At 38.5% G+C, this 17,828-nt stretch overlaps 1 protein-coding gene across 2 annotated transcripts in view; it reads right to left on the bottom strand.

Moving 5' to 3' along the window:
- The window catches only part of LOC149935250 (serine/threonine-protein kinase 32B), a 107,488-nt gene that overhangs the window by 25,597 nt on the left and 64,063 nt on the right, over positions 1-17,828 (bottom strand). For both annotated transcript variants that reach the window (XM_090153980.1, XM_090153979.1), the window contains exon 2: positions 1,076-1,131. In XM_090153980.1, the coding sequence (XP_090010106.1) occupies positions 1,076-1,131 (56 nt within the window). The remainder of the gene's footprint in view (positions 1-1,075; positions 1,132-17,828) is intronic.

Here is a 17,828-nt window from a genome sequence, read left to right on the forward strand (position 1 = left end):
AGAAAGATTTTCCAGAAAAATCCGCTCATTAAAAGCGTACTCTCTCTCTTCCTCTCTTTGTATAAGCGGATTTCTTTTAAATCTCTCGTTTTTGAGTAATCCCCGCTAATTGGAACATTTCAAAGAGACTACCGCCTTTAATACGAACTTATTATAGCAAAATTTATATTAATATCGTTGGGAAACTACCAGAATAAAATTACCAACGAACTTTTAAGTGCCCACTATACCCAGTTCCTACACGCAGACTAGTTTCATCAGATTTTCCGGCCGAAATTCGCGCAAAGAATCGACGGATGTACAGGATTTATCCGACTGTATAAATTTTAGTTTCACTTTGCTCAGGGACGATTTTTACTCGCGGAAAGAATAGGCCGAAAATGAAAATGTATGGGATTTATCTGACTGTATTAATTGTAGTTTCACTTTGCTCAGGGACGAATTCTAATCGCGAAAAGAATCGGCCGAAAATGAAAAATGTACAGGATTTATCTGACTGTATTAATTGTAGTTTCACTTTGCTCAGGGACGATTTTTACTCGCGAAAAGAATCGGCCGAAAATGAAAAATGTACAGGATTTATCTGACTGTATTAATTGTAGTTTCACTTTGCTCAGGGACGATTTTTACTCGCGAAAAGAATCGGCCGAAAATGAAAAATGTACAGGATTTATCTGACTGTATTAATTGTAGTTTCACTTTGCTCAGGGACGATTTTTACTCGCGAAAAGAATCGGCCGAAAATGAAAAATTTACAGGATTTATCGGACTGTATTAATTGTAGTTTCACTTTGCTCAGGGACGAATTCTGCTCGCGAAAAGAATCGGCCGAAAATGAAAAATTTACATGATTTATCTTCTTTGCTCAGGGCCGAATTCTAAAGTCAAGATTAAATACTGGACAGTGTCTCTTGAACAGAAAATAATCGAAAAATAAAAATAGGGGAGGTGAATTAATCATCGAAAGGTAAAGTCAGCCAGCTTGGAAGGTGGGAAGAGGAGGGCGGGGGGGGGGAGCGTAGAAGAAGACAGAAAGGCAAATAAAGTGGAAGTGAACGAAATTTGGAGGACTTACTTTTCCGAAGCTCCCTTTGCCAATGGCCCTGAGGATCTGGAAATCGTCGAAATGAACTGCCAAAGAAAGAGAAAACTTCGTTAAGAGGACTAGAAGAGAGAGTGGAATATACAAGGGAATTGGGTACAGACGGGAAGATGAGGAAATATAGCATGACGGATATCGTGTTCCCAGACATCAATTCGAATCCCCTTCCCCGCTCAAATGTCTCAGACTGAAGAACTGTCTGATTGCTTTTCACCCAACCCCCACCCCCCGTCCGCTAACTAAGTGTCCATCTCGAATGCAATAGTAAAAGAAACGCAGAAAACAAGTTGATTTTGACTTTCTTTACTAGTTCTAAAATGTTTTCTAGATGTATAAAAATTATAAAATATATAAGGTTATTGATCAACGAGGGAGGCTAGACAGAATGGCAAACCATAGAACAGCCTAGGCAAACATGGCACAGCAAACGTGGCGAGCTATCGGGAAGCACAGCAAACGTGGCGAGCTATAGGGAAACACAGCAAACGTGGGGAGCTATAGGGAAGCACAGCAAACGTGGGGAGCTATAGGGAAGCACAGCAAACGTGGGGAGCTATAGGGAAGCGTAGCAAACGTGGGGAGCTATAGGGAAGCGTAGCAAACGTGGGGAGCTATAGGGAAGCACAGCAAACGTGGGGAGCTATAGGGAAGCGTAGCAAACGTGGGGAGGTATAGGGAAGCATAGCAAACATGGCGAGCTGTAGGGAAGCACATGAGGTAGCCTAGGCAAGGCGGTAAATTATGAAGAAAACGGTTCTAGAATTTTCTTATGTTTTTTTTTTTGGCTACGATTAGCTTGGGAGATTATACTCACGGTAAATATAATTTATGCGCAGAACCGACTGAAAAAATTTTATCTTTCATTATGTATAACTTTTTTAGCGGGCGCAACTATATTATTATTTTGAAGTTTTTTGTGGGTTTTTAAAGAAGATACGTTTTCTTTGGTTGAGAAATACTTTATTAATTTCGTACTCGAGTTAACTGCTCGGGCGAAGGGGCAACTAGGTATTCTGACTCTTAACTTCAAAAAGAGTTCGGTTTGAACGGAGGGGTTTAAGTTCATGATTTTAACGTGCTCCGAAACCTGCCCCCTTTCTAGGAATTCACGCGCATTTTTAACAAGTTATAAGGCAGCCAAGAGAAAATGGCGAACTATAGGGTTCTCTATGGTCAAAGGAAAATGTCCGAGTAAGAGACTGTATTTGTTCCTTTCCGGGTGACCGTGAGCCCCGAAACCTTTGGCGAGGAAAATGTAGGACGTCCTTCGCGGTAGATCTCTTTAACTAAGACACTCTCTCTGTGAAAGGACTGCAACCAGCCGCGAGACGAAAGGAAGTCCTAAAAGGCGGCCCCGAAGAAAAGGATAATCATATCGGGAAGTCTGCCTTCGATTCGTTTCAATTTCTTACGTTTTCAAGATATTGCCATCGCGGCTGCCGGAATCAAATTACGTCGGACGACGGGATAAGTCTTTTAAGTCGGCATGGCGTCAACTGACCCCACTCCAATATTGCCGGCCACTTTATTTCCGCGGAACGGCGCCAAATTCAATTATAGGCCATTTAATTCGAACGAGAGAGAGGAGCGAGGTACGCCGCCCGAATTATGATCGGTCAAGTTAATTTAAATCCAGTTTTGAACGCTCGCTACAAAGTCTTCAAATTAAACCGATAATTAGGTACTCTTCGGGCCACGTCAAATCAATTACGGACCTCGGTACAATCCGGGGTCAGGTTTAGTCGAAAGCGAAGAGAAAGTAGGACGGATGGGTAAAGTTTACGCCCGGAACCGCGAGTGTCGATATTCTATTAACGGAAAAGGCTTATCAGTTTCGGGGAAGCTTCCTATAGATGGACAAAATAGAGTCTAATAGATCTTAAAGAGCCCCTCTCGCGCGGTTTCGAATACGCCGAAATCGGAAAAATTTCTATTAGTCCCTCCGCTCTTAGCGATAGTTCGATTACCATTAAATTCGCTTAGAACCTTTGGAAATTGCCACTAAGGGCAATCCGAACCGTTCGCCGCCTGGAGGCGATAGCAGCGCGAATAATCTCGCCTATTTTCCCTCCAATAGAGACCGGAGTAATTATCCCGTACTCCAACCAACCAAATCTAGGTAAAAATTTGCCCCAAAGCGAGGCTTAAAGAGATAAAGTCCGGTTTAAGAAAAATCACGCGATAGCTCAACTTTATAAACACGATCCCGAAATTAGATCGGAATTTTCTGTAATTTTCTCCCGATAGTTTGATTCGCTTTCATACGACTTTTGATATGGACAATTTGCGCGATGTTAAAGCGAGCTCCCCCTCCTCCTCCACTCCCATTAGCGATAACTAATTTTACGAATATTAAAAATAAAATCATAAAACAAATTTTAATGGTTGATTTTTTTTTCAGGTTCTCTAATGCGAAACTAGAATTTTTAAAATACTTTTTTTGTAGCAGTACTATTTTGGGATTGTTAACCCCTCGAACAAAGATATAAATAATATAATATAATAATTTTAAATAATGGGTCATTCCATGACAAAACGCCTGCCACAGAACACCCGACCCCTTTCGATTTTGCCCAAATTTTGTATACAGGGTTTTTTGGGCCTAGGAAAACGATTTTGACAGTTTCATAACGATCGGTTCAGCCGTTTACGAGATACAGCATACGCGTTTTTTCAAAAGTACGCCTTGACCCCCTAAATGTTTTCTACTATATCTTAAGACATAATTATCGCAAAATCACATGTAATACCTCATTTTAAAGACAATGCGCACCCTAATATGAATATTTAATCAGAGTTGTCATTTGACGTAAATGTCATTAAAATCTGGGCCTTTAAATAATTTGACCTTTAACCTTGCCCAGACACCTCAGTCGTAGGTCAACGATTTTAGCATTTTTAAAATTCCCACTATCGAATACATAATAATCACTCAAAATCTCAAAGTAATATTTGTAGTTTTCGAGATATTAATTTTTGAAATTTACCCCTCAAATTAATGAAAATGCTATTTTATACACGAAACTAGTTGACCTACTAAATAAATTAAAAATATTATTATTTTGGTAATTTTGAGTTTAGAATATCAAATACACTAATTCTTAAATTAAGTTGAGTTATTTACATATTATTTTTAGTTTTGCATGTTATCTGTAGACAGAAGACATCACTAAATTGCTTGTCCTTAGTATAGTCTGGCGTTCAATATTATTGTAGCGTATCTTACTGCACCCTAAAATGGAAATGTGCTAGATATCTCAAGAAAACCCAATATTGCTCTTAGTCATATCGATTACGTTTTTAATAACGTAAAAATGTTTTAATATCTTTTTAATATATAATAGTTATAATTGAGTAGTTAAATATATTAACAGCGATAATTGAGTAGCGAAATAGAATTTATTTAACTGTATATTCTCGAACAAAGCCCTGAAATGGATCGAAATTGTTCGTTTTGGAGAGACAGTAGTAAATGTCATTTGCAAACACTTTCGAAAACAGTTGGTATCAACAACCATCTGTCCGAGGATGACAAATTAGTTCTTAGCAGCCGAACAGCTATACCTATGTCCAAAATAAGAAACATATGTCGTCACCATGAAGAACTTTTTATGAAAAGGTATTCAACGAGTCAAAAGAAGTGTATGAATCCTTTTGGGACTCACGACGCTGAAAGAAAGAGTGGACTAAAAACTATTTCATTGGATTTGTTCAAAAAATTAAAGTTACGAGGAATTGAAGTTATCGCTGGAAATAAGTTGTGCATCCAGTGTTTTATGTCTGCTGGAAAAAAAGTAAAGGATGAACTCCAAATACAGTTGGACGTTTCAGAAGTTCACACTGCACAAGAATCACAAGAAAGCGATTCTTTTTCATTTAGTCAACCTTGTTCATCGGGAGATGCGACGCAAGACGACAAAGCTATAGCTTTAGTGGCAGTTAACGAAACTCTAATAAACTTGGGAGAATCTCCTGTTAAAAGAAGTAAGAAATATATTCAATTTGAAAGAATTTATATATGTATACATATATAAATACATATATTTTTTAACTTTTGTACAGAAGGTTTGTCATCTCGCCAAAAAACAATTCTAAGCAGGACTAAGTTAAACGCTGTGAACAATTCATTGAAACGCAAATTAGAAGAGTCAATGGAAATTTCTCTTGATGAAACAGACGATAATATGGTTACGGACGATGTTTTTAGAAAGCTCGAAGAACATCGATTATATGAGAATATTTTGAACGAACTGAGAGAGAAATTCAATAACTCCAAGACATCATACGGCGAAAAGCTTCAGATCCTGACCTTGTCACCATTTGGAATACAACGCACAATGGAGGAATTTGGAGCACCAGAATACATGGTCAAACGAAGCAGGAATCTTAAATCTAGTCAAGGAATTCTTTCGCTACCAGAGAAACAATCGAAGGGATTAATATTGACCGAAGACGTTAAATCAAAGGTCGTTGAATTTTACGAAAATGACGATAACAGTCGTATGACACCTGGACAAAAGGAGTTTGTGTCAGTTAGAAACCACGAGACAGGTCAAAAAGAACATCATCAAAAGAGGCTTGTACTGCTGAACCTGAGAGAGCTCTATAACAAATTCAAGGAAGAGCATGATTTGACGTTAGGATTTTCGTCATTTTGTTATCTACGACCACCTTGGTGTGTATTAGCAGGTTCGTCAGGTACACATTCAGTGTGTGTCTGCACCTATCACCAAAATGTCAAGCTAATGATATCAGCTCTACCGTCTCCTTGTCCTTTAAAATGTGATATCGATTTCATGGCGCTCACCGTGTGTCACACTCAAAACAGGAATTGTATGATGAGGGTGTGCAAGGACTGTCCTGGGAAAAATGGTCTACTTGAAAATGAATATTTAACGAACCTTTTAGAAGATTTTGAAAATATAAAGTTCATGCAATGGGTGACAACTGACAGCACAAAGCTCATGACCTTGAGCGAGAGTGTTGAAAACTTTTTCGACTCTTTGGCCATTAAACTACTTGAACTAACGCGTCATCATTACACATCTAAGTCGCAATCTAATTATCTTAAAAACCTCAAAAAAACTCTAAAACCTGGTGACGTAATTGTTCTCGGTGATTTTGCGGAGAACTATTCCTTCGTAATTCAAGACGAAGCACAAGGGTCCCATTGGGACAATTCTCAAGCGACAGTGCATCCCTTCGTAATCTACTTCAGGGTAGTCGAAAACGGAGAACTTAACCACTTAAATTTTTGTATTATCTGTGATACCAGAACACATACAACCAATACTGTTCACAGTTTTTTAACTTATCTAATTCCAAATATAAAAACACATGTTCCTAATGTTAGAAAGCTAATTTATTTTACGGATGGATGTGCTGGACAGTATAAAAACAAATACAACTTTTCTAATCTCTGTTGCAACAAACAAGATTTTGGTTTGGACGCTGAATGGCATTTTTTTGCCACATCTCATGGCAAGGGACCTTGTGACGGAATTGGCGGAACAGTGAAGCGTAAAACAGCAAGAGTCAGTCTTCAGCGACCAGTGACTGGACAGATTTTGACTCCAACAGATATGTTTAATTTCTGCCTATCAAACTTCGAAAATATCAAGTTCATCTATGTTAAAAACGAAGAAATTGAGCGACAAAAGGAACTTTTAAAAGAAAGGTTTTCTAAAGCCATAACAGTAAAAGGAACTCGAGGGTTTCATAAATTCGTTCCGAAATCGTTAAATGAAATCATGGTTTCTCCGTTATCTAATGACGATTCGCTAACCACAGTTAAGGTTTCGACTTTAGAATTGTCAGATACTCGAAATCAAGAGGCTGAAAACTTTAAAGTGGGAAATTTGGTAGCCAGCGTCTACAAAGGCCAACTTTACGTTGGATTAATTGAGGAAGTATCAGAAGAGTTTGGAGACTTCTTTGTAAACTTTTTGCGTCCCCCTGGTATTTCGGACAAATACACATGGCCCAGAAGGATCGATAGCAGTTGGGTGTCAAGTGAAAATGTTCTATGTGCAATTGAAATTCTTGTAGGTTTACCAAATTCGAAAGGCTATCAAATCAAAGAACACGATAAAAATAAAATTACCAAAGCCTTTTCCATGTATAAAGAAGTTTAAGCTGTTTTGTGTAAATAAAAAATTAATTGGTGTGTAAACTATAAAAATAAATGGTTTTGGTATTTCATTTTGTGTGTGGTGGGGTAAATTTCAAAAATTAATATCTCGAAAACTACAAATATTACTTTGAGATTTTGAGTGATTATTATGTATTCGATAGTGGGAATTTTAAAAATGCTAAAATCGTTGACCTACGACTGAGGTGTCTGGGCAAGGTCAAAGGTCAAATTATTTAAAGGCCCAGATTTTAATGACATTTACGTCAAATGACAACTCTGATTAAATATTCATATTAGGGTGCGCATTGTCTTTAAAATGAGGTATTACATGTGATTTTGCGATAATTATGTCATAAGATATACTAGAAAACATTTAGGGGGTCAAGGCGAACTTTTGAAAAAACGCGTATGCTGTATCTCGTAAACGGCTGAACCGATCGTTATGAAACTGTCAAAATCGTTTTCCTAGGCCCAAAAAACCTTGTATACAAAATTTTGGCGAAATCGAAAGGGGTCGGGTGTTAAAATTAAAAAAAACTAGGTCGTTTTGTCACGGAATGACCCTAATGTGGAATTAGCCTTTTCAGTTTACATAGAGCCACGTAGGGGCAAATGCAAGAAGCTCATAAACTGCCTGATTTTCGTCTGCTAAGCAGACGCTTTATTGAAAAATCTTCCGCTTAGCAGACGAAAATCCAGCAGTTCATGAGGTTCTCGCATTTGCCACAACGTGGCTCTTTGTAAACTGAAAAGGCTAATTATGGAAATAAAAATACAAAATGAATTCGTTGAAACTTTAAAAAATATTTGCTCCTTTTCGAGGGGATTTAGCGAAATTATTTACATAAAAAGGGGCGTGGGTGTGAAGCGATTCTAAACACACCGTTATTAACTAAGGCAAGTCGCTTGATGACTTAGGCCTAAGGTGGTGCCTTGGGTATTAGCCGAGCTGATGATTATTATAATTATTAACCCTGGAAATATACTTATACTCGAACACCAACTAACCACACTTGAAACTCTTCTAAAGCGCGAACTACGCCTAAAGAAATTGAAACACGATTCATTCGGCCAATAATCTAAAAATAAAGAGAAATCTAACTATATTCGTGACTTCGTCAAATTAAACAATATCGGACTAGCGGCGAAATGAATATTTGAACTCTCGAATGTCGAGTTAATTAAATATTTTAATTTAATTTGAGACCAACCTTTCCCTTTGCGCGAATCTCAAAAGCAAGAATTTTCTCTGGAATTAAATTAATTTCTCAACGTCTTTGAGGTTTCCCGCGTCATAAATTATTACTAAAATACCTCCAGAAATGAAACTACCACCTATCGTACAGTGCAAATATTATATCAAAAACGATCCACTTGAACTTCTAAGCGGATTTTGCAATACTCTTACCGCTTAAAAGTAGGAGATAAAATTGACTTAGTAGGCTTAAAAAATTATTATATGCTATATCTCGAACGTCAAGCATAATGCATTAGAAATACACTAAAATATATTTATTTTATAATAAAGTCCTTGTTTACAAATTTTGAGATGCAAAACTAAAATTGGTAAGATTTAAGGGTCGGAACCCCCTACCAATTTTGCGTATTGGATTTTGAACTTGAAAGTTATTTCAGAAATGAGAAACTGATTTTAAGATTTCAGGGTACAATTTTTGTGTTGATTTCGGTTTTTATACACAATCTCTAATAGATTTGTGGGTACTAAGATCACGTACCGTGTAGCCGCTGATACCGCTGCCGAATCATACATAACTCTTCAAAAATTAGGTCTAGAAGGGTCAATGATACGTCAATTTATTGGGTAGAACATCATCTTCAATAACCCAATATTGATTTTTGGGACAAGTTGCCCAGAACTTTCATTTCTGTGATTTAGGCATTATTCTAACTGAACTCTTAATCGACCGATGGAGTTATAAGAGAAATTGATACATCATTCAATAGAAAATACCCCACCTTTTTGAAAGGACATCGCACTTCTTCTATGGGATTTGGCTTTCGACCGAATTATTTTCAAATTGAAACATGTTGTTGGGCTTGATCAAAGGAGAAAAATTGTCCATTGCCATTTTTCCCTAGCTCCTATAGTTTGGCCAGTAGCAGCGGTCAAAAGTGGACGAAACTTAGTGTCGTCTATTTGTTAAAAGAAGTCTTGGCCCATCGCTTAGCGCTCTATGTTTGCGCGTCGCTAGTCCGGGCTCACTATCAATAGAGGTTTCTTCCCGAAATTCAGGGTGCTTCCCAAAACCGAGCGTCGTATTTGTTTCGTTCTTACGACGTTCTGATCGCACGATGAACGAACTCAGTAGATAAATAGTTAAGTATTGAGTCTTAACTGTCGTGTGACCGTGACTTTAACCGAGTATGTGCTGTATCTATAAATAAGTGTTTGATCTGTTGTTGAGTGACTGTTTCTTAACTATGAGCGAGTGTTGAATGTGGGATTCAACGAAACGGTTAATCATATTCTGATTTCTTTAGTATTTATTTTATTTTATTATTGCTCATAAATTATTGAATAATAAATAATTCCACGTACGAATATTAATCGAATAATAAGTTGCGAGAAAAGAAATAATGAAGTAGAGGTGTAAAAATCTTAGCAAGAAAACTCTATTGATAGTGAGCCCGGACTAGCGACGCGCGAGCGTCGAGCGCTAACCGATGGGCCGTGACTCCTTTTAACAAATAGACTATACTAAGTTTTGTCCACTTTTGACCGCTGATACTGGACAAACTATAAAAGCTAGGGAAAAATGGCACGTGACAATTTTGCTCCTTTGATCAAGCTTAGCAACATGTTTCCTTTTGAAAAAAATCTGTCGAAAGCCAAATCCCATAGAAGAAGTGCGATGTCCTTTATATCCAATTCTGCGATTTGGGCCCAGAAATCGAGCAATATCCATTTTTAATTTCGAACATGGCCTATTTTTTGATATCTCATATTATTAACGTTTCCCGCGTATTGGAGCTTTGGGGGTATTTTCCATCAGGCGGCCAAAATTGCTATAATGCGCTTATTAAGTTAGTGTGCAGGGATATTATAAATTTGCTTTAAATTTAACTTTAATATGCTAGATGTACTTAACACATCAGGAGGATTGTGTGTACTCAAATGTCCGTGACATCTTGTTTTAGACTGATTTAGAGATTTTGGAACCGATTTTTGATCAGATATTGGGACTTTCCTGTTGATTTCGAGATTTTGGAACCGTTTTTTTATCAGATATTGGGACTTTCCTGTTGATTTCGAGATTTGGAACCGATTTTTGATCAGATATTGGGACTTCCCTGTTGATTTCGAGATTTGGAACCGATTTTTGATCAGATATTGGGACTTTCCTGTTGATTTCGAGATTTGGAACCGATTTTTGATCAGATATTGGGACTTTCCTGTTGACTTCGAGATTTTGGATCAGATATTGGGACTTTCCTGTTGATTTCAAGATTTGGAACCGATTTTTTAATCAGATATTGGGACTTTCCTGTTGATTTCGAACCGATTTTCCTATATAGTAAAAGCGACTCTGTGCCTACGATGGAACACATTTATTTAGAGAGAATGTCAAACAAACAGTCAAAAGGTATTTACCCTCCACGCGTTACCGTAAAGATACACACACTTTATCCTATCGTATATAATCGAAGTTTACCCGCACGGCTATCCGGCGGCATAACCCAGTAAATGCCTTTTTTTAAATTCGAGATAAACAAGTTTTTGGATTTTTATTTACATTATTTCTTATGGTAATGTAAGTTGTACTTACTGGTACATCTCAACGAAAAAAAATTCGGGGAGGGGGGTGGTCATTTTTACAGTAGGTATACAATTAGTTAGTGTTGTTAATTTTCCGGAAAAATAAAATGCGGAAAAATTTCCAGAAAATTTTCCGCAAATCGGAAAAATAAAAAATTTAAACAAATTACTTTTTAAGGGTTTTTAGTAGGCGAAAACTATTCGCTAGTTTTGGAGTAATTTTAAGGAAATAGTGAGCAACTTCAAAATACAGTTTGGCTGTTATTGTATGGAAGAAGTTGCTAGTTTGGGGTAAAAGGTGTACTCTTTTCGTCCCAAAGCGAGCGAATAGTTTTGGCCTAATGTTTTTATCTTTTTATCGATATAAAATGTCTAATATCAGTAAACATACTACAAAACATTAATAGCGTTACATGGTTAATCAGTTTAAACTAGTCTAGAGGTTTAGTTTTACTTTTAGATTCGACAAAATGAGGCGAAAATGACGCTTTATTTTTGCAAACAATATATTAGCGTAATCATGGAATAATTTTTTTTTTCGGAGAAATACGGAAAAGTTTCCGGAAAAAGGGCCTCGGTCATTTTCCGACTTACAACACTACAATTAGCCTTTATACTCGAACTTTCAATAATAATAATAATCATCATCATCATCATCCAGGCTAATACCCAAGGCACCACCTTAGGCCTAAGTCATCAAGCGACATTTAAAACCATTAATTCAAGTGGCCGGGTTACAATGCGTAGGAGGGTGGTAGCAAGCCCTTCACGCCACGCGAGACAACAGCCCTACCTTTACTATTACTAGTACTACTACCCATATGCTGGATTTGTCACCTGTCCGGGCTTTGGGACTATAATGATAGGCCTCCGGTGGTATGGCCCCTGTTGCTAGGTACACCGGGCTATAAATTCTGACACACTATTACAGTAACACGACATTTTCCAAAAATTGTCGTTTACTAGGTCTCTCCACTAGACAGGCGAGCAGTTTAAAGGCCGACTACAAAAATCTTCGGTTTACTCTGTCTTTCAATGGAAGTAGGCTTACTGCAATACACGTGTGCCATGCAGTCAGCCTACTTCCAGTGAAAGACAGAGTAAGCCGAAGATTTATGTAGTCGGCCTTTAATCGAACTCACCCTTACGCGAGCACGTTTTACATGTACTTCAGATTTAGAAAGTAACCCACTTCTGTCCAGTGGTTACATCGAGGTTACATACAGCTTGGGACCAAATACAATAGGTTTTTTCGATTAGCCACGGCTTCTTCGCTGATTTACGTCGCGAGTCGTCTAATTTCTGATGGCCGGGGAGGGGGGAAACAATCCCACCACTCCAGAGAAACTAATGGACCGTGAAGGGAAGGGGAGGGGAGACACCAGATGTCAATGGACGAGCCAGGCCGCAATTTGCCGGCACGACAAAGATTCGGAACACTAGTAATTCACTATCTCCGTTTCTCTCCTTTCTCTGGTCGCTGTGAGAGAGATGGACGCGCAAGAGGGAACACCTTCCCCTCCCCCCCTCTTCGCCTTCACTGTACCCCCTCCCCCATATTTCACCCGACACACTCGTTAAGGAAAATTAATCAATAAATAGACATTTTATTAATCATTTATACCGAAAGTATCACGAATACCGTCAATGTAGAGCTATGTCAATATCCTTTTTATCATCCGCGGCCGAGGGCTCGGACATTCAAAGAAGTCCCGTACGCTTTCCAATAAATCCGAAATACAGCCTGGATTTCTTCAAAATCCCGTAATCCGACGATAAATCTAAAAATACCGAAATCCGACGATAAATCTACAAATCCCGAAATCCGACGATAAATCTACAAATCCCGAAATCCGACGATAAATCTACAAATCCCGAAATCCGACGATAAATCTACAAATCCCGCAATCCGACGATAAATCTACAAATCCCGAAATCCGACGATAAATCTACAAATCCCGCAATCCGACGATAAATCTACAAATCCCGTAATCCGACGATAAATCTACAAATCCCGAAATCCGCCGATAAATCTACAAATCCCGTAATCCGCCGATAAATCTACAAATCCCGTAATCCGACGATAAATCTACAAATCCCGTAATCCGACGATAAATCTACAAATCCCGAAATCCGACGATATCTATAGAAATCCCGAAATCCGACGATATCTATAGAAATCCCGAAATCCGACGATAAAACTACAAATCCCGAAATCCGACGATAAATCTACAAATCCCGAAATCCGACGATAAATCTACAAAGCCCGAAATCTGACGATAAATCCCGTAATCCGACGATAAATCTACAAATCGAGAAATCCGACGATAAATCTACAAATCGAGAAATCCGACGATAAATCTACAAATCCCGAAATCCGACGATATCTATAGAAATCCCGAAATCCGACGATAAATCTACAAATCCCGAAATCCGACGATAAATCTACAAATCCCGAAATCCGACGATATCTATAGAAATCCCGAAATCCGACGATAAATCTACAAATCCCGAAATCCGACGATAAATCTACAAATCCCGAAATCCGACGATAAATCTACAAATCGAGAAATCCGACGATAAATCTACAAATCCCGAAATCCGACGATATCTATAGAAATCCCGAAATCCGACGATAAATCTACAAATCCCGAAATCCGACGATAAATCTACAAATCCCGAAATCCGACGATATCTATAGAAATCCCGAAATCCGACGATAAATCTACAAATCCCGAAATCCGACGATAAATCTACAAATCCCGAAATCCGACGATATCTATAGAAATCCCGAAATCCGACGATATCTATAGAAATCCCGAAATCCGACGATAAATCTACAAATCCCGAAATCCGACGATAAATCTACAAATCCCGAAATCCGACGATAAATCTACAAAGCCCGAAATCTGACGATAAATCCCGTAATCCGACGATAAATCTACAAATCGAGAAATCCGACGATAAATCTACAAATCGAGAAATCCGACGATAAATCTACAAATCCCGAAATCCGACGATATCTATAGAAATCCCGAAATCCGACGATAAATCTACAAATCCCGAAATCCGACGATATCTATAGAAATCCCGAAATCCGACGATATCTATAGAAATCCCGAAATCCGACGATAAATCTACAAATCCCGAAATCCGACGATAAATCTACAAATCGAGAAATCCGACGATAAATCTACAAATCGAGAAATCCGACGATAAATCTACAAATCCCGAAATCCGACGATATCTATAGAAATCCCGAAATCCAACGATAAATCTACAAATCCCGAAATCCGACGATAAATCTACAAATCCCGAAATCCGACGATATCTATAGAAATCCCGAAATCCGACGATATCTATAGAAATCCCGAAATCCGACGATAAATCTACAAATCCCGAAATCCGACGATAAATCTACAAATCCCGAAATCCGACGATAAATCTACAAAGCCCGAAATCCGACGATATCTATAGAAATCCCGAAATCCGACGATAAATCTACAAATCCCGAAATCCGACGATAAATCTACAAATCCCGAAATCCGACGATATCTATAGAAATCCCGTAATCCGACGATAAATCTACAAATCCCGAAATCCGACGATAAATCTACATATCCCGAAATCCGACGATAAATCTACAAATCCCGAAATCCGACGATAAATCTACAAATCCCGAAATCCGACGATAAATCTACAAATCCCGAAATCCGACGATAAATCTACAAATCCCGAAATCCAACGATAAATCCCGTAATCCGACGATAAATCTACAAATCCCGAAATCCGACGATATCTATAGAAATCCCGAAATCCGACGATAAATCTACAAATCCCGAAATCCGACGATAAATCTACAAATCGAGAAATCCGACGATAAATCTACAAATCGAGAAATCCGACGATAAATCTACAAATCCCGAAATCCGACGATATCTATAGAAATCCCGAAATCCGACGATAAATCTACAAATCCCGAAATCCGACGATATCTATAGAAATCCCGAAATCCGACGATATCTATAGAAATCCCGAAATCCGACGATAAATCTACAAATCCCGAAATCCGACGATAAATCTACAAAGCCCGAAATCTGACGATAAATCCCGTAATCCGACGATAAATCTACAAATCGAGAAATCCGACGATAAATCTACAAATCGAGAAATCCGACGATAAATCTACAAATCCCGAAATCCGACGATATCTATAGAAATCCCGAAATCCGACGATAAATCTACAAATCCCGAGATCCGACGATATCTATAGAAATCCCGAAATCCGACGATATCTATAGAAATCCCGAAATCCGACGATAAATCTACAAATCCCGAAATCCGACGATAAATCTACAAATCGAGAAATCCGACGATAAATCTACAAATCGAGAAATCCGACGATAAATCTACAAATCCCGAAATCCGACGATATCTATAGAAATCCCGAAATCCAACGATAAATCTACAAATCCCGAAATCCGACGATAAATCTACAAATCCCGAAATCCGACGATATCTATAGAAATCCCGAAATCCGACGATATCTATAGAAATCCCGAAATCCGACGATAAATCTACAAATCCCGAAATCCAACGATAAATCCCGTAATTCGACGATAAATCTACAAATCCCGAAATCCGACGATATCTATAGAAATCCCGAAATCCGACGATAAATATAGAAATCCCGAAATCCGACGTGAAATCTTGAAGTCCCGTAATCCGACGTGAAATCTTGAAATCCCGTAATCCGACGTGAAATCTTGAAATCCCGTAATCCGAAGTGAAATCTTGAAATCCCGTAATCCGACGTGAAATCTTGAAATCCCGTAATCCGACAAGAAATCTAGAAATCTTGGTGAATGCCCGGCCCCTCGTCCGGGGCCGGGCTGGGCGGTGTCTCTCTGCTTTTTACGTAATCTCTTCGTCTATGCTTAAAGCCAATCAGGAGACTGTGAATCGATCCACAAAACGTTTTCCTACTTCTACAAAATCAGTTGTTAATCATAAATAAAAGTATTTACTGTTCATATTTTTACCTATTTTCTATCGAAAAAAGTCCGCTTTAAAATTTAACGAAATAAATTTCGAACTAAGCTTTGGCAATAGAAATAGCCACGGTTCGAAACTTTGTTCATCAAAACAATTTTTTAACAGCGTCATAATAACGAAGCCTATCCCACCCTCTTGCAGTGTTGGGCATTTTCGTCAAAGAGTCGCTCAGCTCACTCACCGCTCGCACTAGCTAGCCTAATATCCGCTCACGCTCACGCATTTTTGAGCGCTTCTCTCTCTTCGCTCTTTTTTGAGCGATAAAATAAGCACTCCTCTCCTCTCGCTCTTTTTGGAGCGGTAAAATAAGAGCTCCTCTCCTTTCACTCTTTACAGAGCGCTGAAATTAGCGTACCTCTCATTTCCATTTCGCGCTCTTTTAAAACAACTTTTTGCCGCTCAATTTCACTCATAATAACAAAAGCGCTCAAAATAAGAGGAGCGGTGCCCATTCCATCCCCTTTCCTCCCCCAAATGCATTGTATGAATGAATACATTTTTGAATATTCTGGAATAGAATGGAAAAAAGTATTTAATGTATCAAAATAAATATTTCTGGTTGTGTTTTTGTTAGTATTTTTCTTTTATATTTTATTTTAAGATCATTTATTCAAATTAGAGCAATTTTTCGTGCGCGTTTACGAGGCAGCGTCACGATATATTGCATTTGTTAGAACGGAATTAACGAGACGAGAAGAGATAGAACCTACAAACAAACAATTCCCAGGAGGAATTCGAACACGCTGCGAACAAGGCGGAAAGTAGCCAGACGAAAACGTAGAAATAAATGAAGCTACAACGGAATATAACGCGTCGGGTAATGGACAAACCGAGCTCATTACATTAAGAAGGAATAATAATAATGATCGATGTATCCGACGCGCGACGATTACGCTCCTGCTAAGCCATCAACTACGTCTCTTCGGACTGTTGTTAAGAATTAAAAAAAATTCCCGGCGTGGTAATTACCAGGCTCCAAAGGTCGCCGCGTCAAAGCCCGGGGGGGTCACACTCGAGGTCCCGGCACTCTGGCTTTCCGGACACGTAGAGTCAGGCATCCATTTCGCGTCTTCCTTGACCAGCGGGCGTTAAGACCACTGACCCCCGTCGCTCGAGTGTATAGAGGAGTAAAACTATCCTTAGGGAAATGTATTATTCTTTCGCCTCGGAATCCAGACTCTTTTTCTATACTTGTTCAAATATATCGCCGGGGTTTACGAACAACGGCCGAACCATACGTACGTTCTAGTTTCGATTGACCACCCCACGTTCGTCGTGGGGATCCAATAGAATCACAACCAGGATTCGCGCAATCTCTAGATCTATACCCTCGCTAATTTGACATCCGCGGACACTTTAGGGACCACAGTTGAGGCGACCCGGGATCAAAATGAGATCATGTCGCAAATATTCTTACGATAAATTTAATTAAACAGTAAGTTGCAAGTTATTTGTTACCGCCTTAAAGGGAATATAACCTCAAGTCGTTTTTTTATGTTTTTTATGCTTTTTTATGTAAGCAATTTTGGCGGGAAGTCACTAAACAGCGCCAAAAATATATAAAGTCATAGGAGGGAACGGGAAATGGTCCAAGTTTGGTGTTCCACACCTAAAACCTGAGGTTATATTCCCTTTAAAGGCCTAGGGTTACGACTTAATGTATTGATATTTTTTACTTTAAATTTGCTCTTTGTTTTTTGTATTTGATAACGCCTTCTAATCAAGAATTAGTTATTAGCGAAGTAGTCTACACTGAAGAC

Source organism: Leiobunum rupestre, chromosome 7 (assembly GCF_980474605.1).
Source record: "Leiobunum rupestre chromosome 7, qqLeiRupe1.1.hap1, whole genome shotgun sequence".
Taxonomy (NCBI): domain Eukaryota; kingdom Metazoa; phylum Arthropoda; class Arachnida; order Opiliones; family Sclerosomatidae; genus Leiobunum; species Leiobunum rupestre.